The 26,603-nt window shown below is 38.8% G+C and overlaps 4 protein-coding genes across 4 annotated transcripts; 1 reads left to right on the plus strand and 3 right to left on the minus strand.

Annotated features, from left to right (window-relative positions):
- Positions 1 to 996: 996 nt before the first annotated feature.
- On the plus strand, positions 997 to 2,057 carry LOC119557583 (nuclear transcription factor Y subunit beta-like). Its single transcript, XM_037870384.1, has 2 exons — positions 997 to 1,088; positions 1,147 to 2,057. The coding sequence occupies exon 2, from the start codon at positions 1,237 to 1,239 to the stop codon at positions 1,900 to 1,902; it is 666 nt and encodes a 221-aa protein (XP_037726312.1). The 5' UTR covers positions 997 to 1,088; positions 1,147 to 1,236; the 3' UTR covers positions 1,903 to 2,057.
- A 2,097-nt stretch (positions 2,058 to 4,154) lies between these two features.
- Positions 4,155 to 5,750, minus strand: LOC119555854. Its single transcript, XM_037867495.1, has 2 exons — positions 5,269 to 5,750; positions 4,155 to 4,185 (listed from the first exon to the last, which is right to left on the minus strand). The coding sequence occupies exons 1-2, from the start codon at positions 5,748 to 5,750 to the stop codon at positions 4,155 to 4,157; spliced, it is 513 nt and encodes a 170-aa protein (XP_037723423.1).
- Positions 5,751 to 16,913: 11,163 nt separating this feature from the next.
- LOC119558167 (activating signal cointegrator 1 complex subunit 2 homolog) lies at positions 16,914 to 18,206 on the minus strand. Its single transcript, XM_037871430.1, has 2 exons — positions 18,128 to 18,206; positions 16,914 to 17,635 (listed from the first exon to the last, which is right to left on the minus strand). The coding sequence occupies exons 1-2, from the start codon at positions 18,204 to 18,206 to the stop codon at positions 16,914 to 16,916; spliced, it is 801 nt and encodes a 266-aa protein (XP_037727358.1).
- A 3,007-nt stretch (positions 18,207 to 21,213) lies between these two features.
- LOC119558061 lies at positions 21,214 to 22,233 on the minus strand. The gene has a single exon (XM_037871212.1). It carries the CDS (start codon positions 22,228 to 22,230, stop codon positions 21,214 to 21,216), a length of 1,017 nt encoding a protein of 338 aa, XP_037727140.1. The 5' UTR covers positions 22,231 to 22,233.
- Positions 22,234 to 26,603: the final 4,370 nt, after the last annotated feature.

Here is a 26,603-nt window from a genome sequence, read left to right on the forward strand (position 1 = left end):
TATGCTATAGATCGCCATCACATTAAGGAATATTTAATTTTAGACCAATTTTCGCATTTTTAATGGGGTTGGCATCATGTTTTTTTGTGAAAAAAGGTGAAAAATTTCCAGGTTTGAAAGCCAATGGATTGGAAATTAAGCAACGAGCTGAACAAATCCACAAATCGCAAGAATTTGTTGTAGTATTCATTTTATTAAATTTAATTGATCTAAAAGTTTATATGTGTCTTTAATAGAAAAGTGGGAGAGCAGTTTCATAATACATTTTTAATATAAATTGATTTAATTTTTGGAGAAAGTTACGTAGATCCGATTAATAAACATTGGTCTGAAAAACAAAACCAAATGTTGTGAGCTCGGTGGATTATATTATGTTATGCAATAGAAGGTAATAAGTAGAGGTAGGATTGGGGATACATCAAAAGCTCTAAGAAATATAGTTAAAAATACTTTTTCATTCCACAAATATAAAAAAAACAAATGTAAATTTAAATAACTTTGCTGAGCGATACTATCGATATATCAAAGCCATCGATGTTTTCAAAGTTCTAAGGCCATCAATAGTATCCATAGTGGTATCGATTGTACCTACGATGCTGCCACGGGAACGACCTGCAAGGGTATAGAAACTTCGGCAAGCCGAAGTAAGCTTCCTTTCTTGCTATTAATTGTCTACCCAACCAAAAATCCGATTCTTAAGATAATTAGATTAAAACTAAATTTAAACGGACTGATTAGCAAAAGCAACCCCAAAAACATCCTTGCGACGATCCCATTGGAGTCGAACACTTTTCGGATTTCTCCCACCGGTCAGCAATAATCCTTGGAGAGCCGCTGAAAACCATTCATCAAGTTGTCAAACCAGGCAGAAGATGAGTGGAGGCCAGTCAAGGGATTGCTTTAAAGAATCGTTACTGAAATGATAAGTGTGCCCGTATAAGCGAAAAGCTTATCAGCTTGCAGGAGTCTGGCAACCCTGATTCTGGCAAACCCCAATCGTGTGCGTTCATACCAAGTGTTTCTCAAAGTCGGTCAAGATATTGAATGCCAAATTTATTTTCTCAACAGGAAACTGGATTTCACTGAAAGTAAGCGCTTATAAACTTGAATTAACCCTAATTAACCTATTTGGGGTCTTGGATCAAGGTGTTAAGTGGTTTTCAGCAGCGGCAAGGAGCACCGAGACGACGTATTACAAAAATTTCATCCAGCAGAAACTTTGCACACTTGAACGACATGGCCGATATGCCCGACCTCGAGAGCCACGAGTCCATCGACGAACAAGAGGAAATCGAAGCAACCATGAACGTGGCGGTTCCAAAAAAACCCATAGCCACCGGGTCCGAGAAGCCCGGACCTGCAGCTCCCGAGACGGCGGCTACCTCCGGCAAGGGTGATAAGCCGGAGATCAAGGCGGAACCGCCTTCCAACTCCTATGTGAAGGGCCTCGAGAAGGACTCGAAAGACGGGGAGTCCCCCAAGAAACCCGACTCTGATCAGGAGGCCAATTTTACGCCTGAGCTGAAGGAACAAGCTCCGCCGGAAGCTGTTCGCCAATCCGGGGATCAGAACAAAACCCGTCAGCTGGGCGAAGACATGGGCCTGGAGGAACATGCTCCTCCGGAAGCTCTTCGTCAATCCGGGGATCAGAATAACACCCGTCAGCTGGGCGGAGACATGGGCCTGGAGGAACAAGCCCCACCGCAAGCTATTGGCCAATCCGGGGATCAGAATAACACTCGTCAGCTGGGCGGAGACTTGGGCCTGGAGGAACAAGCTCCTCCCGAAGCTCTTCGCCAAACCGAGGAGGAACAAAAACAATCTAAGGGAAATTCCTTGCCAAAGCGCAAATATCAGGGTACGGACAACGAAACCAAGAAACCAAAGCTAATGGATCCATAAGACAAGGACCAGGAGATAGTCATCGCCAAACTCCTGCTCGCCTTGCCAAAGATGTGGATCCTTTTCAACCTTAAACTATGCCTATAGGTCATCTCTACGCCACTCCAGTACCCCCTTTAGCATACAAATAACTACAATTATTACACTTAAAATAATAAAAACTGACAATTTGAAATATCATTTCATTGAATTAGTTATTTGTCTTGAAACTAAATAAACATACATCTCAATAAACCAATTAAATACCTAATAATTGCTCGGAACAACTAATTGATAGCTGGCATAGTTGATTAACTTATAATTTGCCCCATAAACAAGTATATGGTTAATTCAGGTTACCTCTCGAAACGGTTTTACTTTAAATATCAATTTCGCTTATAATAGTACAAAACGACGCGGAGCTCTTGCCTCCACCAAAATCATGTATTGTACTCAAGGCCCGACGAAAAGTTAATGCTGTGGGGTTGCACAATGAAATGATCGCTAAAAATGAAGACGACGAAGAGCTAGTTGGTGCAACGCAACTGAAAGATCCTACGCCAGTTCGTTTGGGATCAATCCCACCGTGGCCACAGGATGAGGCCGCGACTCAGGAGTGGCTTCAGGACTGTAATAAGACCATTTCCCAGCAACTGCTACTTCTAGTAATTAAGGAGAGTGCAAAGCCATCTTCCGCAGACCCAGTGTCTGTTGACCAGATGAACCATATGAAGCCCCGAAGTTCGGGAAAGTCTAAGCTACCTACTTCGCAACGGGGACTTGGAGGTGATTGTGGACCACTATACCTGGAAGTACGGGGATCCCGGAGTGTTAGCCAGACTCCATGAGTCGGGGCTGTTCAACGTGTATGCCATGTCCCCGGCTGAGGGGGATGAAATGCTGAGGCAAGTGTACCTGCTTTCGGCCAATTATCGAAGGTCCGATATCAAAAATGTTAAATAAATAATTGGTTTTAATAATTCTGCGTGGAAACAAATTCTAGCTTCATTGTTGATCAAATTCTTTTCTACTCTGGGATACAGCTCCTTTTCTACGATTTCATAATTTCGAACAAATTTTGTTTTAATCGGACGACTTTATAATAGCTATCATAGCAACCATCGGTATATTTATATACAAGTTTTCGGAACATACGGTTTCTTTAATATATGTATCATTTTAATTGCATGACCTGGTTTAAGCTACAAGGGTATATAAACTTCGGCTTGCCGAAGTTATCTTCCGTTTCTGTTTAATATCTATCATAACATCGAATAATGCAAGTCCTGTGGAATTACAAAGATTTCGCTTTGTTTAGAGGGCTGTAAATTATCAAAAGATCGGAACAATCTGCTTTAAAATTACGAAACAGGGCTTACAATAAAGATATGCAAAGCATGTTTGAATAATTTTCGTGTTTTAAAAAAGCAGAAGTTCTGACATTTCATTTCCAAGCTAAATTAAAAATAGAGTCCGTTTTACCCTTGTGGGACAGTTTTTCGACCTAATTTCGCCTTGAAATAAATGGTGATCCAATGAAGTGACGGCTCAGACCTTTTTAAGCCTTCAATTCCCAGCGAATGCCAGTTGATTCCGCCGGTCGGCCATCAAACATTCAAGTGACAGTAAAGTGCATTTTCACACATGTCACCCTTTGGCCAAAAAGCCCACTTTCCCCGCCGTTAACCCATGTTGACCACCCTTAGCCGCATAATTTATGGCCCGACATTTATGGCTTTATGGCCTGCGTTTGTCACAAGAGTGCCGCCGCCGAGCTCCATTCACCGTTTGCCAGTTTTTAAGCCAATTTTTCTCAACTCCGCTTATAGGGAATATCGTAAAAATAAAAACAGGGAGAAAAAGGGAAACACTGATTAGGCCTCCAGGATCATTAGTAACTGCTGCAGTGCGTCCTTCCTCCGCTTATCTTTCACTTTGCTGGCAATTATCTAGTCAATCAATTGATAAATGGAACTTTTACTCATTCCTGTCCCCAATGACTGACTGAACGAGTCCTGGGGAAAGCTTGGGGGAGTGAAAAGGAAAACGAAAGGACGGAAAAAAGTCCAAGGGAAATCTAGCGAAACTGTCAATGGAACTGCAAGTTACCCTATTTTATGTTTAAGTTAAAAAATGTTTAGTACTTTTTTTTTATGGAAAAATTAGAACATTTTCTTAATGGAAAGCGTCTAGAATATCAATTTTGTTTAGCATCTAAAATAATATTAATTTATGTAGGACTGTTTTACGAACTTTAGACTTTGCTTGGAGATTCAACCCCAGTTGAATATGCCCGCAAATACCCTGTAAAAAGGGTAAAAATGGGTCCCAGTTGGGGGAGTCGACTCGTCACTTGACAACGACATTAGGCGACACCCTTCAGTGCCTTTGAAGACGGTCTTCACCCTTTTTAAGTGCCAAATTATCCCTGATTCCTGGGCTGTTGCATCGTTCGCCTGATTAATTGCCGCGATATGCGGACCTATATATAATATATATTTTGCAGTCAGGGCGCTGCATAGATTTCGCAAATTAATGTTGACATGCACAATAAATTTCAATTCGAGCACTAGCATTAAATGTGATGTCACTCGATGGCTGTCAAACGTATGCGAAAATTGAAAATCCCCCCCATCGATTCCTGGCCGTCTGCCGGGCCCTTTCGCCTGTCACTTTGGCCACGGGGCTCATCGAACTGGAAAATTATTTGGTCATTATGTCAATTTAGTGAATGTAATGTGAACGGACACCACTGAAATCGCAAAACCCAAACCGGAACTCCGCCCCTGAAAAACAACAACCGAAACGCGGCAAAACATTGCCAAATGCTGTGGATATATAAATAAATGCGACCACTAGTGCATTATAAAATTAATTAAATTTTACAGCTTCGAACATTTTTCGAAAGAACAAAACTACACAATTTGATTGTCGTGCGTGTTTTTAGGTAACAAGTGAATCTTATGTTGCAAAAGGCACCCACACAACAAATTTTTAAGAATAAAAAGTTAGCAGTACAACATGTATTTTTGGTACGATGGAAATGTTTTATTTAGTAATATTTTTAAAAACAAGTAATTAATTTTTGTTATTTTACGCCTAATTCTTAATTAAGTTAACTTAACTTGTTCTGGTTGGCAAATTGAAAAGAATTTATTGTTTCCAATTTCTCTATTTTCAAAGGGTAAATAATAAATTTTGTTTCCGAAAGTATAGCTCATAATAACCTCGGTTCCCCTAATCCAGTAAGTACCATTTTTTCTTAGTTTCGCTTTTATGGCAGTAAGTTCCTCACTGTTTCTTAAGATTGCTAGATTTCCACCTTTCCTAAGACAGCTGTCTACAGCCTCTGTCAAAGTTTTCCCATCATGCTCAATGTAAAAGTACCTTGAGCCAATGCGCTCGAAGACCGGTGGGATTTTTGAGTAAATCTTGGTAAGGGTATCTGGATGCGCATCTTGGAGGGTTCGACTCTCTTGAAGTTGGCCTTCTACCAGAGTCAGTCTCTTCTCAAAGACCTCTAGCGGGATGGTGTGGCTGGAAAGCAAATTCTCCACCGCCAGAAGTTTCGATTCTAGCCTGTCCAATTTGTCCTGGGTCCCACGAATCCCATCGGTTATAGGTCTGGTGTGGCTGGAAAGCAAATTCTCCACCGCCAGAAGTTTCGATTCTAGCCTGTCCAATTTGTCCTGGGTCCCACGAATCCCATCGGTTATAGGTCTGAGTGCGGCCAAGCAAAAGTGGCTGCACTGAACTGGTGCATTCTGCAGTAAGCAGACAGATTCGCCCATATCCTTGGAGTCCGCTGGTGATACAAGGACGTACAGCACAACCAAGCCGCACAGGATAAAGGAGACCAACTTTCGCATTTCGAATAACTAAAACCGTTCGCAGAAATGTTTCAAAATGTACTGAAAATAATCCGACCATTGACAAAATAATGAAATCTAAAACATTGCTGTTACATTGCTATAGTTACTCAGCGAAGGGTACTGGAAGCACTCGGGGAGTGCTAGGGACATAGAGATATACAAGTTGCAAAGCGTCTGTCCCCAAGATTGCACACTTTGCTTATAACTTTTTAATGAATGGCCCGAATTGAACAATTTTGGCGTGTAGTTGGACATTGATGCCTGCGCAATGAGCTCAAGAACCGTCATCCCAAATGCCAAGTTTCTAGCTTTTATAGTTTCCGAGATCTCAGCGTTCATACGGACGGACAGACAGACGGACATGGCTGTGTCGATTCGGCTAGTGATCCTGATCAAGAATATATACACTTTATAGGGCCGGAAACGCTTCCTTTCACCTGTTACATACTTTACGACGAATCTTACTCTATGAGTAACAGGTATACAAAACCATTTCAATCACTTTCAGTACAGTTAATTTTTTACGTTAATTAAGTAATGTACAATTTAAGATTGTATAAATATCTTCGAATATAAGAATAACAAATAGAACTTAATATGCTAATAAAATGGAATTTAGATACATCAACTTTGCCTTATTCAAATTGTGGGTCTTTTTTTAAATTATGGATAAATATTATTTATACTTTGTAATTTTTCTAAGTGTACCTATGCCTCTTAGAAACAAAAAAATCTTCAATATTGCTGATAGGGAGCAAAAAACTGTAATTAAGTACGTATCATGACTCATATAATGATTTCATTAGGCTAATCTATTTTAAGGCTGCAAACAAGAGAATAAAAAAATAATGAAATCTCTTCTAGTTCAAGATGGAATTTGAAAACAATTTACATTCCAATAAACAATTTTAAGTATACCTATTCTGGATTTGGTTGATAAATTGACCAATGCAGATAGTTAAATTGTACTTTTCTATTAAAAATGGCTGTACATGTACTTGTTTTTGCTTTGTTTACTAATTAATATATAACATTATTATGTATTAACATTAACATATTTACGTTAACGTATTGAGTGTATTTTGTTATTGAAATAGTGATAGTAACTATCAAAAATAGTAATCCTACCGTAAAATCTTCCACACAAAAGTAAGCCACAATAACTAAAGAAATTTTCTTTAATGTGTTGTTCTGAATTCCCAACAGGGTTTATCGTCTCTTACACCTAGACTTGCAAGCCAAAATCTGAAAAGTTGGGACTTTACTTATAACATATTTTTTCTTAGGTCTTCAACGTACTTCCACACTGGCTGGAAGTCACTTTTTAAAAGTGGAATTTGGAAATTAGTTATTAGTAACCCTTACGTTTACGTGTTACGTAAGAGCAACCATTTGATGGGTAAAATTTACCATTTGACGGTTGGGGACCCAATAACTATTGTATATTAATTTTACCAATCGATTTTCTTCTGTGTAAGGTTACGTTTTTTCCTCTGAGTGCACCTAAGTACTCCATCTCTTTTGCAGACTCACAGTTGGAATTGTGCTTAAATTATGTATAATTAAATTTCAACATTATTCACATAGCAAGGGGAAAATCAACAGCTGCCAGCGCTAAAGGATTTTCCAACATGCATCCGATGGGTGTAAAATTAAAAAAGTATAAAGTAGCAGTGGGTGCTAGTGGCCGTCAAGTTCTACTGAAAAAACACTAAATCTTATATGTTTATTTTTTATTAAAATGTTATTGACTTGGCTAAAAAGAGTTTTTGATAATTATAGAAAACAAATCGTACATAAAATACCTAGTTCTTAACACTAAGTTTAGTGTTCGTATAGAGCTACTCAATACCGATTTCCCAACGTCACTTTAGGGTAATTATTTTTATCGATTTCGCATCGAGTGACGAACGCCGTGTTCCTCGATTCCGCCACCAACCGGGTGAACCGGGTATTGGGTATCGGGTACCGGGATTGGGAACTCGGGCCGGCAGAAGTCATAAAAGTAAATATGTCTGGGCATATGTTAAAATATGTTTACTGTTTCAATTTCGCTGTGTGCACAAGCACATAAAGCAAATATCAATTACAGTTCTCTTTGTTTCGTCTTTCGCTGCCTTTTATTTCCCCGGTTTTTTCAGTCGTGTTTTCAACGTTTTTTTGACTTGTTGTTTTTTGCCCGGTCCACCCTGGATGGTATTAAGCCAATTTATGGGCGTGGCATAGGCCTGGCATATCGATTATATCGCTCATCGGGATATCGAAAGAGTGGGCCTCAATTGGATCAGCGTCTCATTGAATTTTGCTTCAGAAACTCAAAACAAAAGAGATTCTCAAAACAATTTGTATTTTCAGGAAACTATAACAAAATTGTTTACATTAAAAGAACCACGACCATTACTTTAAGCACAATTAGTATTTATTTTAAATCATAGTATCAGCACATATATTTGTGTAGAAAATTAAATTAAAATCATGTTTGCCAAATGATGCACAAAATGAAAATGTAGAGCATTTTGTAATTCATAATTTGTGCTGCACATAAATCCGAATTTGTTTTTGCTCTCGCTGGCCATTATTTGTTAAATTAATTAAAATTCAATAATAAAAATGTTGAATGCAAACTCTTGGATTAAAGCTATCGGAGGGGCGGGCGCATTGGGGGCGTGGCGGATCGGAATGCAAATTGCAAAGTGGAAAATGGAAAATGTTTATTGGCATAAATAAATAATTGCTCACAAATGGTGCGCAATGGCAATTTGTTTACAAATATGATTAATAAACATTTATTAAGCGCTGTCTAAGCGAAGTCAAGCAATAATTGCATTAACATAAATGCGTGTATTTATATACATTTCTGCTGCCTCTGAATATTTGTTGATTAATTTTTTGCGAACACTTGATTTGTGGCTAATTATTCGGTAATTCGGAAATGGTATCGAATATCTTTTGTTATGAATGAGATTTGCATATTTATTGCAGTGCCTCTATAAAATTCACCCATAAATATAAAATATTAATAAAAATATAATGGGCGGAAAGTATTTGAAAATATTTGATTTAACTAACAAATCAAGCATTAATGTTCAATAGTTTGATAACACATCAAACATGTGGAGGGTATTTAATCAAATATTTAAATGGCCTAAAGATTTGAGCAAAATGTTATTGGAAATTTATTTTGGGCCGCCCCTTTGGGGCGTGGTCAACTGGTGGTGTGTGCGTGAATCTTGCTTTCGTTGTTTGTGTGCATTTGGCAAATAAACTGTAATTGTAAATAAACATAAATTTTAAAATTATTACCAATACGCTTCGCTTTATTTGCAACTTATTTATATGCGTGCTTTTGTTTTTCTGGGAATGGGAAAGAGACGAACAGATAGATACAACGCGGCATAATGGATACCGACACGCGATATAAATATTATTCGCTTTCAATATTTTTTATGCACTCTGCAAACAGAATTGACATATGAGTGCGAACTAAAGTGGGGCATAGTCGAATCCTTGGGCATTTGGCACTCACAAATGCCAGTACAATATATCTTTTGAATTAAGTATAGTTAAGTTTAATAATATTTAAGGCACTGGAAGTTGCTTTAATTTATTTTAATAATATTTACAAGGATCAGAAATATTTTTAAAATATTTCAAATATTCCAACTATTATAAATATAATTAAATAAAATGCATTATGCATGTAAATCGTAATCCTTATAAATGGTTTTATATTTTTTTTCATCGCTAGAATTATGTTAAAATTTATTTTTCATCTGAGTTAAAGCTTAGTCCTCGATGTCATTTCTTCAAGCTATGACCTATGTCTCCTTTAGCGCATTTATGATTCGCAATTATCCGATGAAATTTACGTTTCTTCTACGCCATCTACTTGTTTTTATTATTTGCTGTCAACGTGGTCCGGTGCCACGCCCATCGCCCCCATCGCCTCTCTGGTATTCAGTATTTTTGTTTCGTTTTTTTTGTCGATTTTTATTTATTTACTTTTTTCCTGCCTTTGCCACTTTTGCGGATATCATAAATTGGTTCGGCGCGCGACATTTCCCATGTGGAAAATTGAAATGTGTTTTTTTCCGAGTTGGCCTAGAAGCCGTGGCCACGCCCACCGCCACACCGCCCCGCCCCCCACGGATTGGTGGGCGGAGAATGACGGACGTACTCAAGATGGCAGCTGCGGGAAAATTCGTTTAAGTCCCCGGGGAGGCGACGCTTAAGAACTTGTTGATGCTTAAAGAGCCCTCAAATGGGTTCACTTTGCTGTAGCTAAAGACACCCCTGCAATTACTAGAATAAACACCTAGGTATGTACAAGTAAATAAATAAAATTAATTATTAAAAGGGAACTTATTGCAACCAAAATTCTGGCTTGACATCATTCATCCGTATTTAATTTCCCAATATATGAACTCATTATCAGCACAGTCTATGCCTAACATGCATAACTTTTTTACATATACATAATGCCATCATGAACTACAAAATGTTTGGATCAAATGGTAAATTTAATTCAAAACAATTATCGAATTCCAAACCTGTACAGAAAACATGACTCAATGAGCCGACCAAATGTTGGGCGAAAATGGGAGGCGAATGAAGGGCGCAGAGGACCCCCCTTTGCCACCCCCATTTTACCTGTTTGCAACCACCCCACACCCCCCCATAAGCCACCCCCTTAACCACCCCTCTGCCCACGCTTTGCGCGCATTTTCTCACACGCTCTAATTAGTTAAGCGAAGCGTGGGGGCATGGTCATGGGTGGCGGGCAAAAGGGGGCGTGGACTAAAAGGGGGGTGCGGTTGCAGCTTACCAGTGGTTGCATCTTTTGTTAGAGCGCCAACGCTTTTCCCGTTGCCACAGCAACAAAAGCCCCCAAAGGTTGCAAAGGGTTAACCCCTTGTTTCTCTTTAATTTGGATTTGTTGTTTTCTTTATAAACCCTATTGAAGTTCTAAATTTTATTAAAAACGCCCAACGACCTTGGCCTGATTAATCCGTATATCTAACTTTTGTATAGTTCATTTCAGGAAATATATAAAATCGAGGGATTTTTAGTCTCTGCTTAAAATATCTTACTTAATTTTGTTGTTTTAATATTACGTAAATTTAATTTTGGTGAAAAAAAAATATTTTTCTTAGTAATAAATGCATTTCTAAAAATATTTTTTTACAAACGCTATAGGGTTAAGAAAAGAGGGTGCTATCAAGGCAAAGTGATTTCCAGCGTTTTCAGTTCATTCTAGTGTTAATATTAGCTTTTATACTTATGAAGTCTTAACATATTGATGGAGCAATTAGTCTAAAGGTTAGTTAAGCAAATATTCTCGACCGCCGTTGAAAGAAAGATTTTCTGTATTATTAACTACGTTTACCGAAAATAACTATATTCACAGTAAAGGGTTAAGAGAAAAGGGTGCTTCAAAAAGTGGTTTTCATGGGATAGTCTGGTAGTAAAATTTTTATGCGATTTTCTTTTTATTTTCACAATAATCGCAACAGCAACAGCCAGCAAGAGGAGCACTCGATTGCAGGGACAATGGGAAGGGGATTAAGCCCGAGGGGGGGGGGGGGGGGGGGGGGGGGGGGGGGAAGGATTAAGTATCCGGCAATATGCAACTATATGCCCAAAACTATGGACGCAGAGGCGGCAGTCCATCTGGAAAACCTGGCAAATCCCACCCCCCCATTTAACCCGCCCCTGTAGCGGTAATTAAATTGCAGCTGGCTTTCATTGTTGGCGCCTTTCGAGAGGAGAGTCGAGTGCACAGATGCCTAAAAGCACGTCCTCCCCTTTTTTTCGGTCCCCAAGAACTTGAAACCCCTTTATCAGTCGTCAGACACTCATAGAAATAGTCCGGAAAATGGCCAAGTTTGCTCATTAAATTCTGGCAAACAGGGATGGCAAAATGGGGTATTCTTTGTATTAACTTAAATATATTGTAAAATACTAGATGTTACTTTTAGGCCAAAAAGTATTTATATTTATATTTATATTTTATGGTCTAGCTTAGTTCAATGAATAGCATTTGAAGTTACTCCATGATTAAACTACCATTTAACCATGTATTTTAGCCATCTTGTCAACATTTAAAAGCCCTTGTTGAGAAGGCCGAGTGCACTTAGCATTGCAGCTCGCCTAGATATTTATTTAAGCGAAGCTCGAGTTTCCCACCGTTTACATGGAAATTATTGTCCGTCCATTTGTCTGATTGTGGCAGATTTTAGATTTCACATTTTCCGGACAGAAGTCATTCAGTCGGTGGTCGGTCCAATTGCCCCTTTTCCCCACTTTTCACTCCTTGAATTAGTTGAGCACATCAGTCAGCTCGATTGCTTTTGCCTGGCACAGAGGTTCTGGGCCAGATTTTCAATGCATCATCAGCACTATAATTATCGGCATTAGTTGGCTATGGAACAGTGGGGCTTTATTCCAAAAGCGACGCCATTTAACCCCACCAACACAGATCTGAAATGGGAAATAAGGTGTTAAATAGTTTAAAAGACTTAAAAATATTTCGGAAAATTATTTTGTGCTGGTCTTAACTCCTGCATTTGTTTCTTAACCAATTTTGAAAGTATTTCCTTTTTATATAAATAAACACTATCCTATTTATATTATTGGTAAGGTTCAACTTATTATTTTAAGTATTATTAAATTTGGAATTATTAAATTTGGAAAAGCAAAAAATGTTTGTTTTAAAAAAACAATTGGGCTATCTTCATAAATACAAAAAGTATAAAAAAATATTTTAATAAAAATAAATTTAAGTGTTAATTAATACTTAGATTTTATTTTTAAATATGTAAAGAGATAATATTACTTTGTTAATTATTGAACTATATAAAGTTTAATATTATCAATATTCGTAAAAATTATCTTTTATTTTGCATATCTGTATTTAAGGCAATATAAAGTGGATGCGCCCCACTGTGCGGCTGGAACAATGGGCACGACAACAATACCATGTGCCTTGGCCAACATTTGACCAGATTCGGACAATACAATGATGTAGATTCCCGTCTCTGGACTTGGGACATTGGACCACGCAGCAAGGACTCAGGACTCAGGACTCTGAAGGTCTGAGCTCAAGAAGTGCTCCTGCGATGTGGAAAATTCATCTCGAAGGCAGTAGGTCCACCGCAGATACTTACAATGGCCACAAGCTGTCGACAGGCAGCTTATCCTGCAGGATACTCCTCGTCCTCCCAAATGCAGCTGCAGATACACAGATACACAGATACATATGTAGCCTGAGGCTGGGAATACAATTGGATACCTGTGGTACTTGCCAACCGAGTGAGTTGATAGGGTTGGGTGTTCCTCAACGAGTGTTAAGCATTTTAATTGCTGGCATTAATTTAGACATGCAGCATTTATTCACCAGCCAGCCAATTCTAATGCCAAACCCTAGCCCACACTCGTAATCAAAAGTGCCTTGCCATTATAAATATACCCATGGATTCGAATTGGTTTTAGACTTAGTGAATGACGAAATGCATACTTAGTTGTCTGCTCTGCAATTGCCATTTAATTAAAACAATTTGGCCATTCATTTTTGTTAATTTCGAATAATTTGTGGCCATGCTTAGCCAAGCTGAATCGTTTGCCATAATGCATTTGGCCATAGTTCAGGAGATTATAAGTTCAATTTAAGGTAAATTTTCCCCTGGGGAATTTCGGCCAAGTGCATCAGTTTAAGTGGAATTTATTATTTGATTATTATTTGTTATATTTTTTCTATCATTAAATAAGAAACATTTTTTTAAATATTTTTTCGAAGCAAGATGGTATTTTATGCATAAAAAAGGAACTTATCAAAAATACATCTTTGTATTATTCTTTTCAAGCAAGATGGATATTAACGGATTAGAGAGCAAACGATTGATATCAACAATCATATATATTAGCAGAAAAATATCCTTTTTTCTTATATAATTAAGCTTCCCTCTTTACATTTTAATTATTCTTTATAATGTCGTAACGTCTAATTTTCGCCCTGGTTTCATTAATTTGCCTTTGCGGAATTTTGCTGATTTGTTGCTGTCTATTACTGCAGTTGCTACTGCAGTTGCTGATGCTGCGGGCAGTAAAACTGCAGCAGTCATCACATTAAAATGCAATTATACAATTGCTTTTGTATTACCACCTGCCGCCAAACCCTCTGCAAATCGCCCATTTTTGTCGCACTCGTGCATAATTTATACCGATTTATGTGTGCCCGGTGGGTGTGTATGATTTGGCATTTCGTAATTTCAAAATGAGATGCATTAAGGCTTGAATTGCCATTCGTGTCAGAAATTTTGAAATTAATTATATTCATAAACATGGTGAAAGCCAGACATCCCGAATTCATCTCATTTGTGTAAACATTTTCCAGTTATATCAATGTTTTTAGGCAGGGAACACTGTAAAAGCCCGAATTTGCCCGTTGCTGCCGCTAGGTGGCGCCAGACACCTCCGCCGAAAAGTAGGCAATGTATTTTGGCCAACGAGCAAATGGTTAGAAGAAGACCAACGAGACTAAAGGGAAAAGCGTCGGAAGAGATTGCAGTAAGAAAGGGGAAAGGGGCGGGGAAATGCAGGGAAAGTGCACTGAAGTTGTCGGCACAAAGGCGGCGGGTCAAGGGGGCGTGGCCCAAAGGGGGCAGGGGGGCTGGATTCCCCCGGAGTTAGGACCAACTTTAGCACTTGGTCCGCCTCCTTATACTTGGCTTTCTCCCCTTTTTTTTTTGGGCATTTTAAGCGTGCAAATGTTAAGTTGGTATTTCCCCCGAACCCCCCGTGCCTTTTTATAGAGAAAAACTTGAAGTTGGCGGCGTCGTCGCCGCCCTTTTGTGCCAACTTGACAAACTAAAAATGAAAAAAGTTTCCCCGAGCGGCGCCTTTTTCAATATCCTTTTCCCCACAAAAAGAAAAGGAAGGCGGGGAGGGGCGTGGCGGGGCGCGGTGGATCGGGGTCGAAGGTGAAGTAACATGTAAGACGGCAGAAGCCATGACGACGACTCGACGTATTGATTTTGATTTGGCCCGCCACTCGAGACCTTCCTGAAATCCAAAATCCGAGGGCATCGAGATGGGGATGCCCAGCTGGATGACTTTGTGCCGCGGATCCCGAGGATTTGCCGCATTAATTGGCAATTAGAGGGGTACTTCCTTACCAACCGATCCGAGCAGTCGGAAACGTATCAATTACGGTCGCAATTAGAGTTACGCCATTTACTTCCTCACATTTCTTGCTCAGTTCGTTGACAGTTGAATTTCGAAATTATGAATATTTATTCAATCTGTCTTTAATACGTTTATATACCATTTTTAAAAGGAATAGTTGAACAAAAACTTAGAATTCGAACGAGAAGTATAAAACAAAAATGAAAGTCAAATTGGTCATCTTCTAAATTTTCGGTAACTATTTTTAATTGATTTTATTTTAGTTGATTAACATTATCATAATTTAAGTGCAAATACTGAATTTAAATTTAAAATTTAAAAATACTATAAGTCTCCATTGTCTTCATCTCACACTTTCTACAGCTTTCTTTAACCTCTTTGACCTTTTGACCTAATATAATGCTGCTTTCTTTATCTAGCTAACCAATCATCCAGCTTAAATCATTCAGCCAGCCGAAGATCTTTGCCTATTTTGACAGAGTTGATCTTGTCTGTCCTCCAAGCCAAGCCAATTAATCGGTGAAAACCGGTTCGCGTTCCCCTCAAATCTTTGTAGATCTGTAGATAAATTTCTGAGAACCTGACAGCGTCAAAAGTTCAATTCCCCTGAAGACGGCGGCTTCTCTCCGCTATTTATGCGTAATTTGCCAATTTGCACAAATTTCGGGTATTGAAAAAATAAACACAGTCGACGGGAGAAAGCGGAGAAATGAAGAAGCCACCATGCACTGAGAAAATCTTTAAGACCTGGAAACATATGAAATATACACCTATAAAAATAAAAAATTATGAAACATTTTTATTATTCTTTGATATGATATGATATGATTAAATCCTAAATATTTTTATAAGCATTTCGTTAATATCCAATAAAGGAAACTTAAAGAAGTATTTTATATTAGCTCATACTTCTTCTAAGTAGTTTATTTTCTGTACTAAATAATTTAAGTATGAAATATTTGTAAAAAATAGTATTTAATAACCATTAAGAAAACTTAAACATGTATACATATTTCTATTAATTAAAACATGTGAAGATCAATATTTGTGTTTTTATAAAGGTTAAAATATTTCTTATAAATTTTGATTTTTTTATTAAAATGTTTAAGGTAACCTTTTATTTGTTTGCCTTTTGTGCACGCGTCACAGCCCTTTGAGTCGGTTTTTGGGTCCGGCTCACGATTTTTTTCCATTGCTCATGGGCGGGGCAGATATCCTTGAACTTGCCACAGTCGGCGGCAGGATATCATGTGCCCATATTTCGTCTGGCCCCTGGTGGCCCTTTTTTTATTTATTTATATAGAATTGGCGGCAAGTCGTTGACTTGGCCTAATCCAAACCTTTTTGCCCACGCTTATCAATTGTTCTCGAGGAACTCACAAGAGGGAAAAAGGATTTTTAAAGTCACACCATTTTGTTTTACGTGCCGCGCGAAAAGTTTCAGGGTCAAAAGTCTGTACGGAATACCCGCACAAATATATACCTTTTGTTCTTGCCCAATTTGCCATAAAATATGGCAAAATGAAATTTAAAACCTCTTCAAGATATTCAATTATTTGCCATCTCTCCTTTGTTCTCGGCTGTTCACCTGAAGAGTTGAACAAAAATGTCGCTGATATTTAATTGGAAGAAAAGCACTGGAATTTAATAGCACTTCAGCGTAGTATTTATAAAAATTCGATGAAAAAGGGATATACAAGTATTCACAAAATATTTGTATGTTATATAATACTAATTGAAAAATCTGTAGAAAATATGCAAAAAATAAAATACTTTTTTTTTGCCATTAACCTAAAATTAGAAATAAATAAAAATAAAAAGACCCTGTGGATTCACTTGGTACTCACTTAATATTTTCTTTATTTAATGTGGTATTAAAGTTATGGCTTACAGTTGGAACCCACATGAATTTGCCTAGTTTGTTGCACTTAAAAAAATATGAAAAAAAAAACATATTACTATGGTATATTGGTGGATTTAGTTGGCGATTTGGAAGCGCCGCCAGATGCGCTGCAATCGGGAGTCGGAGGCGGACTGAGCAGCTTGGGTTTTTGGCTGTCCATCGTGGTGATAGGGTTCTATGAAGTTGACCGCGGACTCCGAGTTTCGCTGCTGATTGGCCGACTGTTTTTTGTTGACCTTCCGCTTCTGATGTCGCTTCTTTTTCTGAGGACGTTTGTGAACTCGGCGGTGGCTCTTCTTGACCAGGTTTCTTTTTCTACCCAATTGTACGCCTTTTAGTCGGAACTTCTTGGGCCACTGGGATACCTTCTGCTTGTGGGTATCCAGTTCCTGGGGCTCCTGCTCCTCCTGGACCTCTGGCAGACCGAGGCGATCCTCGAGAGCTCGGCCAGTCATGGTCATGGTCACTGGTATCTCCTGCCCCTCATCATCGTCATCATCGTCGTGTGGATCCGTGGGATGCATGATTTCCTGCAGAGCTCGAGCCGTACTGTTCGTAGTGGGCGTGGTTGTGGTCGTGGTAAAGGTCGTTGTGGTGGGCGAACCAGTGGTCGTCGTCGTCGTTGTCGTGGTCGAGGGCGAAGGCTGTGAGAGCACAATCACATTGTCACTGGGCGGCTGCTGGAAGAGGTCCCGCATCATCATGAACTTCTTCATCAGATCCCGACCGGATCCCACATCTTGTGGCGCAGGAATGCCGGAGGCACTGCGTCCTTGGACCCTCGGAAGGCGGTAGGCTGAATTGCAGAAATTACATACGATTACATACGATGAAAAGGATAACTAAGATGGCCATACATATATGTTTCCTTATAACCAAATATTAAAAGAACATTTTATATGTATACTTGTTCAAATCATGCCAGTTGTTTTATTTTATAAGAATATGTTTTACAATTACATACATTTCTTACAAAAATTTTTGGCAAGCTAAAACTTTATAATATAAACAAAGTTGTTGCTTAAAAATAAATTAGGCCTTTTAAATTTTATTTACATACTTATTAATTTGAATTAATTATGTGATAAACCTAATACGAAAAAAAAAATTATTTTATTTTATAAATAAATTCTTGAAGACTTATTATTATGGTTTAAGCAGATAATAAAAAATATTTAAAAAAATCTTTTTAAAAAAAGTCTAAAAACCGTATCTTAACTTAAAACCCAAATCTCAGTTTTTAGTAATGAAGGATAAATATCTTGTTTACGAGTGTATCTGAACTCACCGGTTCTACGCGACTCGCAGTGGGCCAAAATGGCCAGAAAGACGACAAGAAGTGCGGATGTGTTCCGGTGGATCTGCATGGCGTCGGGGTTCCTTAGGCAGTGTTCGGACTGGGATCGAAGACCTCCGTTCTTATAGCACCTATGTGGCAAGCGGTGCAATTAAAAATTTCACCCGCCTCAGAACAAAACAGAAAAGAGAGTGACACATCTTGCGTGATGCCCCTGATGACATGCAATTATTGGGCGGCTCAGAACGGGAAGTCGACTGTCGGCTCTTGATGGGGAAAGTATCTCTGGCTACGCCCAGACAAACCGACATCTCTCCGACCACCGGGCAGTAAATCAAATCTAATAAACTCGACAATAAACATGCGTTCGCATAAATCTGCACTGGCCAAAGGGGAAAAACTCGAGGGCAAAGATATTCCGGGCTGTATAAATAAATAAACGTACTCATGTCCGCCCGCCTCAAAACAGCACAGTACTGTGCAAAATAATAATATAATAATTTGTATTTTATTTGTAAAATGTTTGCTTTTAAAATATAAAATAAGAGGTAATATTTAAGGTATTAGTTTAATGTGTCTTTTTCGAACAAGAAAAAATATTTTAGAATTTATAGTAATTATGCCAATTTTAAAATTATCAACATTATTATTAAAAAAATGTATTATGTTAGGCAATTTATTTTTTGTTAGCCGACTACTATTTTTCCGACCTCGGTGGTACTGAATTTATTTGCCTGCACATATTTATATTACACGACCAGTATCTGTGGCATAATGTGGCTTTCTCGAAGGATAGTGTCGAGTGCGTGAGCCGCACCACCAGGCAAATAACTTTGGCATAATTCACTTAAATCTTTTTGTTTTAATCTTGAAAAGTGTTTCCCACAAAACTCTCGCCAGCACGCACACGCAGAGGTTTCTGACAGGCGAAAGATACAGACTGCAGAGCACAAGATACAAGTTACAAGACACAAGATACAGAATACAAAGCTACTTGACTACGTGTGTCGGTGCTATTTTGATATTTCCTTTGCCCTGAGCTTTACCACCCGACTGGCAAAATGTTTTTCCGTAATCATCCAGAGTGTTGTGTCAATATCTCGACGTTCCCTCCAACTTTGTATTTACTATAATCGTTATTATTTCTTTTGTAACACTTGGGGTCAAGTGGAACTTCGAGCTGGAAAATCTATGAAAGGTTCAGGGAGCTCGGAAATAAAATTGCCATGGCGAATACTTTTCACATTTCTCTTTGGACCCATTTTAGTTGGCAGCCAAAGAGACCCTTCTTTTCATGGTTTCTATTTAAATTAAAGCCACTTTTTGGCCTTAACTTTTAAAGTTGCTTCTCCTTTTTATATCGGGTTTACATATGCAATACCTATAACTTAATAAATAATATATGTGAGTGGAAAAACAACAATGAAACACTTACAACAATCAATTAACATCTCTTGAATATAAATTGCGAAGTATAAAATATGCGTTCACTAAATGAAGATGCTATTTTAATGGGGAAATTAAAAAGCCACGATTCAATCATAACTTGCATGTTTTTTCTCCATTTGTGCATGGCTGAAATTCCATTTATATTGCCTGGCCAATCAATAATTTAAATTAGTGCCTGTGTTTTTGTGTGTTTTACATACATACTCCGAACTGAAAGAATTCCATCTTCAGTTATTATTTTGCTTGCATTTCTGATTAAATATCTCCAAGTGTCTGTGGCCCTCTGAAGTGGAAGCCAGCCGATGTTTGACATAAAATTCAATTATAGAATTTTCTATTAACTTAAAAGCTTCTTATATTTATTTAATTTGTTATTGTGTCTCCGTTAGGTTTTTGCCAGTGCGAACTGTGGGAGGTGAGTCCACATCTATCTGTTATTATTATTGAGCTCCCGACAGTTGAGAGCCCAGAATGCTGCCATCAATTAGACACAAACACACAGAAATCGGGCGGAGTGGGTGGGGAAAACTCCTACTATTTGCCATTTTGCCATTTGGCATTTTCTTCATTTCCTCCGCAAACATTTGCCAGATAATTTGACAGAACTTCCATGCACACCATCCCCTGGCCCCAGAGAAGTCCATATTTTTGACTGATTGAATTGTCTTGGCAGCAAATTAAAATTGATCTAGTTAGCGCATCTATTTCATAGAGATCCTTCCTCTGAGCTATGGAAACTTTTTTCCCCAACCTCATGTAAAATGTTTATGGGTAATAAGCGAGGCTCTGCTCGCAAATTGAAAAGTTTTCTTTCCGGCCAATGGAAAAACTTATCAACTTAATATTATTGGGCCGGCGAAGAGATGAGGAGTTTCGCGAAAAGAGTGCTGCATTCATACAGATGGGTCCAAAATAATAGTTGTTTTATAAATTAAACAAATTTTAAAGGTGCAGTTTCAATGAGAATTGCAAATAATAATGTTGAGATCAACATGTTGACAAATACAGATTGTAAATTATTTTACTGTTTAAAAAAAGTGGAGAAGTATGTAGAAAACAATAAATACATAGATAAGATGAAAATATTCAAATGAATGTAGAAAATGTTAGATAAAACATTAGTCATATTAATCTTACATTTATTTTACATCATTAAAAAAGAATATCAAATTTAAATTGTTCAATTAAATATTTCCATGTTTGGATCACATATTAAATAAATGTAAGAAATGTTATTTACCTATTATTTGAGTATTGTTGTTAAAGTGGGAAAAAATACTAAAACCTTTATTTTTACTGAATAAACATATGATTAGATTCTAAAGTTAGATACACAGCTGTTATAAAGATGAGATACAGCCATTTCTGTTTGGCTCTTCGCTTAAAATCTGCTGACAACTTGGGCTAGTTGCTGTTATTGGGCTGTCAGTGCAATTGATTTCAATTAAAGTTGGTCACTCCGCAAAGATTAGAGCAAATGCAGAAGTGGTAATTTGATTTAAAACTTATTTATAACACAAAAATAGTTGATTTTTTAATGCGTTTTATTGAGTTTATGTTACAAAAAAAAAAGTGGTGGTTAAGTCTAGGTGTCAGTAAGTTCCGCTTGAGTTCCTTTCCGGCAATGGTTACCTCTTGAGGTACTGCACCCGACGAATGTTTTGGGCCAGGGACTGCAGAGGTCGCCTCCTGACCAAAGGACGTGGTCTCAGCCGCTGGCCCAAGATCCCATAGCCGGGTGAACCGGCCACCGAGTGACCCTGACCCTGACCCTGAGCCGCCTCGTCGGCCTGCTCCACATCCTCCAGCTCCATCACATCCAGTTGGGGAGCCAGGCCAAAGGCGGACATGTCGTCCTCCTCCAGCTGATCGTCCTGCTCCCTGATGGCCGGCGGAGGAGGAGCTGGACTCCTGGCCAGCTGCCGGTACATGCGGAGATTCATCGGAATATACCGCACCTCGTTGCCAATGGTGATGGGCACCAGGGGCACTCCCGCCAGCGGACTGTAGCCGCCATTGAGGCCACCCAATCCGGCATAGCCACCGCCCAAGTCGCCGCCGTAGAAGGCCGCCTCGTTCCAGCCAAAGAGATCCGGATAGGATACTGCCGGCGATAGGGCGTCATCCTGTCGCTTCCGGAAATATTGCATCGGCAGTCCGGCCGGATAGCCAATTGGAGCCCGGATGAATTCCGTGTTTCGAGTGGCCGTCGTCGACGCGGCTGCCGGAGTGGCCGTGGCATTGGTATTAATGTTATTGGTATTATTGTTGGTGATTCCACCGGAGTTCATTCCGGAAAACACAAACACCGTGGCGCCGTTCTTAAAAAAGTGTCTGCCCTGGTTCCGGAGATTTTGATCATCGGCCTGCCGCTGGACAATCTGCGTGGGACTCAGGCCACTGGTCACCAGGAGCACCTGCTGCAGCTCATCCTGCTGGCCATCCTGACCCACATCCAGGTTCACATAGAGGCCACGCGGCTCGGGAATCTCTTGGTTCTTCTCCTGCGGTTCCGGGAAATTGAAGCCCCCAAGCAGCTCCTTCAAGTCGAGTGGGATGACCTGTCGCGGTGCCATCCTGGCCAGGTTGATGGTGGCCAAAAGGATGACCAGACGGAGCAGATAGCTCTTCGGAGGATTGGGCATTTTGCTTTGACCTGGAATGCTCTGGCTAAACTGTGAGTGCTCCACGGCAATTTGCAGACTTTTATAGCTACAGAATATTTTTGGGCCAGCCCACCAGTGGTCCTAATGAGCCACCATTTATCCGCGAGCTTATCACAGATTTTTCGCGATTAAATCCATTAATCTCACTTCGTTTCGACTTGTTCTCGACTCGCGGACCATATCTTTTCTTGGCCTTCCTCGCGTTTTTTACTTGGCTTATTAGTTTGCCAAAGAGCTGATGTTAATTACACGAGCCCCGCGATAAGGCAAATTAATGGGGCAAGTGGAGTCTTTCTCTAGCAGGCAGATTATTCCATACATCTCTGGATTATTTGTGGGAATTTATATTTATCTATATATTTAAAATATTTATTTCATCTTATATATTTATATACCTATATATTTTTATTTGAGTATTAAAAAAGAGCAGCCAAAGTTTTCTATAAATACTCGCATTATTAAATATAAAGCAGCAACATTATTGTTGTGGCATTCAGATTCATTAATGAACATTTTTTAATAAAAAACATTATGATAAAAAAGGTTACAAAAGTGGTTCCACATAAAAAGAAATATGTTCGTATAATTTTTTTCATGTGTTACAATATTTAAATTACACAACTTAAAATATCTTTACTTTGATTATGAAATTGTAGCTATAGGTTACAAGCCTTGTATGCAATTAATTTTTAACTTTAAGTATCTTTACTTTTATTATGAAATTGTAACTATAGGTTACAAGGTATGTATGCAATTCATTTTTGGTATGTTTCAATCTTTAATTATATTTAAAATATTATATTTAGTTATAATAAAATAAAACTGCATTTATAGTCTGGTTGGACTTCAATTGTGCTCGTTGGTTCTCTAACCATATTAAATGCTCTTCGTTTTCCTCACTTTGGCAGCCTGATTCAAAAATAGATGGCCATAAATATAGGCAATATGCATTTTGGAGTAAATAATTCAGAAGTTATTTATGTCCACTTTCATTTAGCCTGATGCAAGACAAATAAATATTCAGTTGCACTTATTTTTCGGGCATTTTCATGCTCGCATGAACTTGGCACTTAGTCCCGTCTCTTTCGCGCCGTCGCTGGCCATCTCTTTCTAGCACTTTTCCTGTCTGTCCCTTTCCAACATTTGTGTGTTTGTGGCCGTGCGTTTGTGTTTGGCCCAATGTGTCAAAGTCAACTTGGTAAAAAGTTTGCTTTTTATTATTTTGTTGGCACTTTTTGAAGCGCTTTTCGGCTGCATCTTCTTTTATTTTTCGTCTTATTTTTCTGTTTCTTGCTTCTTCTTGGCCAGATGCTCTAGTTATTTTATGTGCAGGGCGAAAAAAAGAATCAAATACATGTATATAAAGTGAACACTGTAAACAGCGAACTATAAAAAAAAAAAAAAATTTAAAACAAAAAAATCTTTTACTTTTAAAATATTTTTAATATTTCTCATAATTTATTTGTAATACCTAGTGTTTCCTTTTAAGAGAGATCACTGTATATATTCGGTGGGCAGCTGTGGGCTAAGAATGCAAGGCCATAAGGCGATTTTAGCGATTTTACTTTTGCACAAAGGCTTTTTTCCGGCAATAAAAATTTAAGTCGATTTTATGTTGCAGGTTTTTTGGGATGCTTAAGCGGGCTTAAGGGGTTTTTTTTTTGACCCAGAACTCCTTGCAAAGTTGCAGTTGCTTTTTGTTTTTCTTCAAATTTTTTATTTGCCAAAATTACACACAAAGTTTCATTTCTCTGGCGATTTTGTTGTCTAAGGTCTGCGAGTCACACGAAAGAGATAGCGAAAGTCAGCTGGAAAGAGATGGAGATAACGGCAGAGCGAAAGAGACGGGGGAACTAAACTGCTCAGAGTTAATGGCATCGTCAAAAAATTGGAAAGGTTTATTTAAATTTCAACTTGTTTCGAAAACGTTTAAAAAGTTTTGCGCTACTAACTGACTGCTGATAACACAAAAGTCCCCTCCCCCCCTTCCTAACTCCCCTCCCCTTCACCCCTCACCCTTTTCCCAACCCCTTAACCCACTTATTTTCCGACTTCTTCGGCAGCAAAGAAAACTCCTCCGCCCCATTTTCCTGTCCCGAGGCCAAGTTAAAACAACTGACAAAAAGTTGTTGCCTCCGAATGGCAACGAATCAAAGGGGAAATTGGGAAATGGAAAAGCTGCGGGGGAAAATCAAAAGGGAGGCCGTGACAAAATTAGCACAAAATATTTTATTTCTCAGCCAGACAAGATGGCAATGAAATGGAAAGATCCAACCGAGATGGTTAATAAATGGGAAGGGAAAGTAAATAGAAAGGGAAGGGAACTAGGGCGGTCTTTTGAGTGTCCTTCACAAATATAATAAAGGGATGTTACTCTTTGAGTAATAAAACACATTAAAATAATCACTTAGCATTAAATATAAAATGGGTTATATGCTCTAAAAAATGTTTTTATAAATATTATGTCAATCATATTGAAGATAATAGCACGGTGTCCAAGGAGGAAATATTTATTTTGGTGAGAAGTTCCATAAGATGAAGAACGTTGATAAGTCACCAGATAATCTCCCATTTTGAACATTTATAACACCTCGAAGGAAATTTGAAAGTATACTGGATGTGATCTGTCTTCTTAAAAGCGCAAAATCCCAAAGAGTATGTAATAAAACAGCATACGACAACACTGATTAAAATATATTTATGGAGATGTCAACCATTTCCAGATTTCGATCCCAGTGCTTACTTAAATTACTTAGAATTTCTCTCAAAATAATTAGTGCAAAAATTGTATTAAAGAAAATGATGTTGTTAGTTCGAAGTAATTTTTTGGTAGCTGGAAATAGTTTTTATGTATTTGCAATATTTTACATATTTTTGAAAAATGTATTTGAGTTAATAATGGTGAATGGAATTTTAGAAAGTCAGACTGCCTTTTTGGTGGTTGTCTCTGTCTATTTACCCACTTCCACTTTCATTCCCTGTTTTAGGTTTACCCCTATTTTCCTCCCTCTTTTCCGCCCTGATTTTCCGCTTTTCCCACTTTTTCTGGCTCGCCAATGAATCTGTCAGTTTTTCAAATATCCCCAATGCCATTGTGCAAAGTTTCGAGTGGCAGCCACTAATATTGACAGCGCTCAAATGTAGAACAAGGGGGTGGTGGGTGGTGCTCCAAGGGGGGTGGGTGGTTGGTTTTCCAGTGGGCGGTGGGCTGTGGGCGGTGGGCGGTGGCTTGTGGGTGGTGGTGCTGTGGAAACGTGCCTGAGCACGTCTTCTACTTAACTTTGTTAAACACAAATCCTTTGGGCAAAGAGTTGCTCCGTCCTTTTCTTTTGGGCCACGCACACGCATTAGGGGGCGGTGGGTGGTGGTTAGTGCCCAGGGGGCGTGGTCCGTGGACAGACAGCAGACATAATCGCATAAAGATAAAACAGCTTAACGGTCGCAATGAACAAAAGCAACTGATGGTTTTTTTTTCTTGGCCTGGAGATGGGGGCAAGACCGTTCAATTGACCTCCCGCTGATTTCCATGGGCGGCATTCGATGGATGGAGGGGGGTGGCACTAAAATCGCTCAGACTATACAAACAATGATGGCCAACGGCGCTCGTCGCACAAAAATCTGTCAATTATTTAAATCGCCTGGCAAAAATTTTGGCCAGGTTTCCACTGCAGCAGGGAAAGCCCTCGGGGTGGTCCCGAAAATGGATATTATACTGTTGTGTTTATAATGGAATTGGCGCTGTGGAAAAAGATTTCCAACCAACTTAATATGCAACAAATGTCGTTAAATTCATGTAGCTTATACAAAAATATTAAGAATACAAAATGATCACATTTATTTATAATATAAGTAACCTGAATTTCAATACCCTAATTTATAAATTTAACATATTCTTAGAGACCCTCAGAACTCCGCCATACCATTTTTCTAAGTGTACAAGCAACTCAATACACACATTTTAGCTGTGCCAAAAATATCCTGTGTCTGCTGGCAATTAAAATTAAAATAAGCCCTGTTCCAGGCTTTTTGGCGGACAGACAACCCTGGCTTAGGGTTGTCAGGCTGTGTTTGGGTCAAAGTCGTCTTAGTGGGGAATCGAAATCGAAACTCAAAGCGCCGAAACGCGAAATGTGAACTGAGCGCAAATTATAATAATAAATCCGGCAAATTAAACTCGGAACTCGTTAAGGCCGGGGTGTCCGCGGGATGTCGGGATGTTGGGATATCCGAATGGGGGAGGGGCCTTTTGTATCTTGCTGATGGCGGCTTCTATCTTTTGACGTCGTCATTAGCAGCATTTACACGTCGCTCAGGGATAATAAGTAACCGGGCCAAGTGCGAAAATAAAGAAA

This window comes from Drosophila subpulchrella, chromosome X (assembly GCF_014743375.2).
Source record: "Drosophila subpulchrella strain 33 F10 #4 breed RU33 chromosome X, RU_Dsub_v1.1 Primary Assembly, whole genome shotgun sequence".
NCBI classification, from domain to species: domain Eukaryota; kingdom Metazoa; phylum Arthropoda; class Insecta; order Diptera; family Drosophilidae; genus Drosophila; species Drosophila subpulchrella.

Bases quoted from the DNA above. Each gene is read 5' to 3' on its own strand.
- LOC119555854 (XM_037867495.1), bottom strand. From the start codon at position 5,750: ATGCGAAAGTTGGTCTCCTTTATCCTGTGCGGCTTGGTTGTGCTGTAC. The intron at 4,186-5,268 runs GTACTTTTACAT...CCCTTTTTACAG, and splicing joins TTCGAGCGCATTGGCTCAAG to GGTATTTGCGGGCATATTCA.
- LOC119558167 (XM_037871430.1), bottom strand. From the start codon at position 18,206: ATGCAGATCCACCGGAACACATCCGCACTTCTTGTCGTCTTTCTGGCC. The intron at 17,636-18,127 runs GTGAGTTCAGAT...TCTGCAATTCAG, and splicing joins CTGCGAGTCGCGTAGAACCG to CCTACCGCCTTCCGAGGGTC.
- LOC119558061 (XM_037871212.1), bottom strand. From the start codon at position 22,230: ATGCCCAATCCTCCGAAGAGCTATCTGCTCCGTCTGGTCATCCTTTTG.
- LOC119557583 (XM_037870384.1), top strand. From the start codon at position 1,237: ATGGCCGATATGCCCGACCTCGAGAGCCACGAGTCCATCGACGAACAA.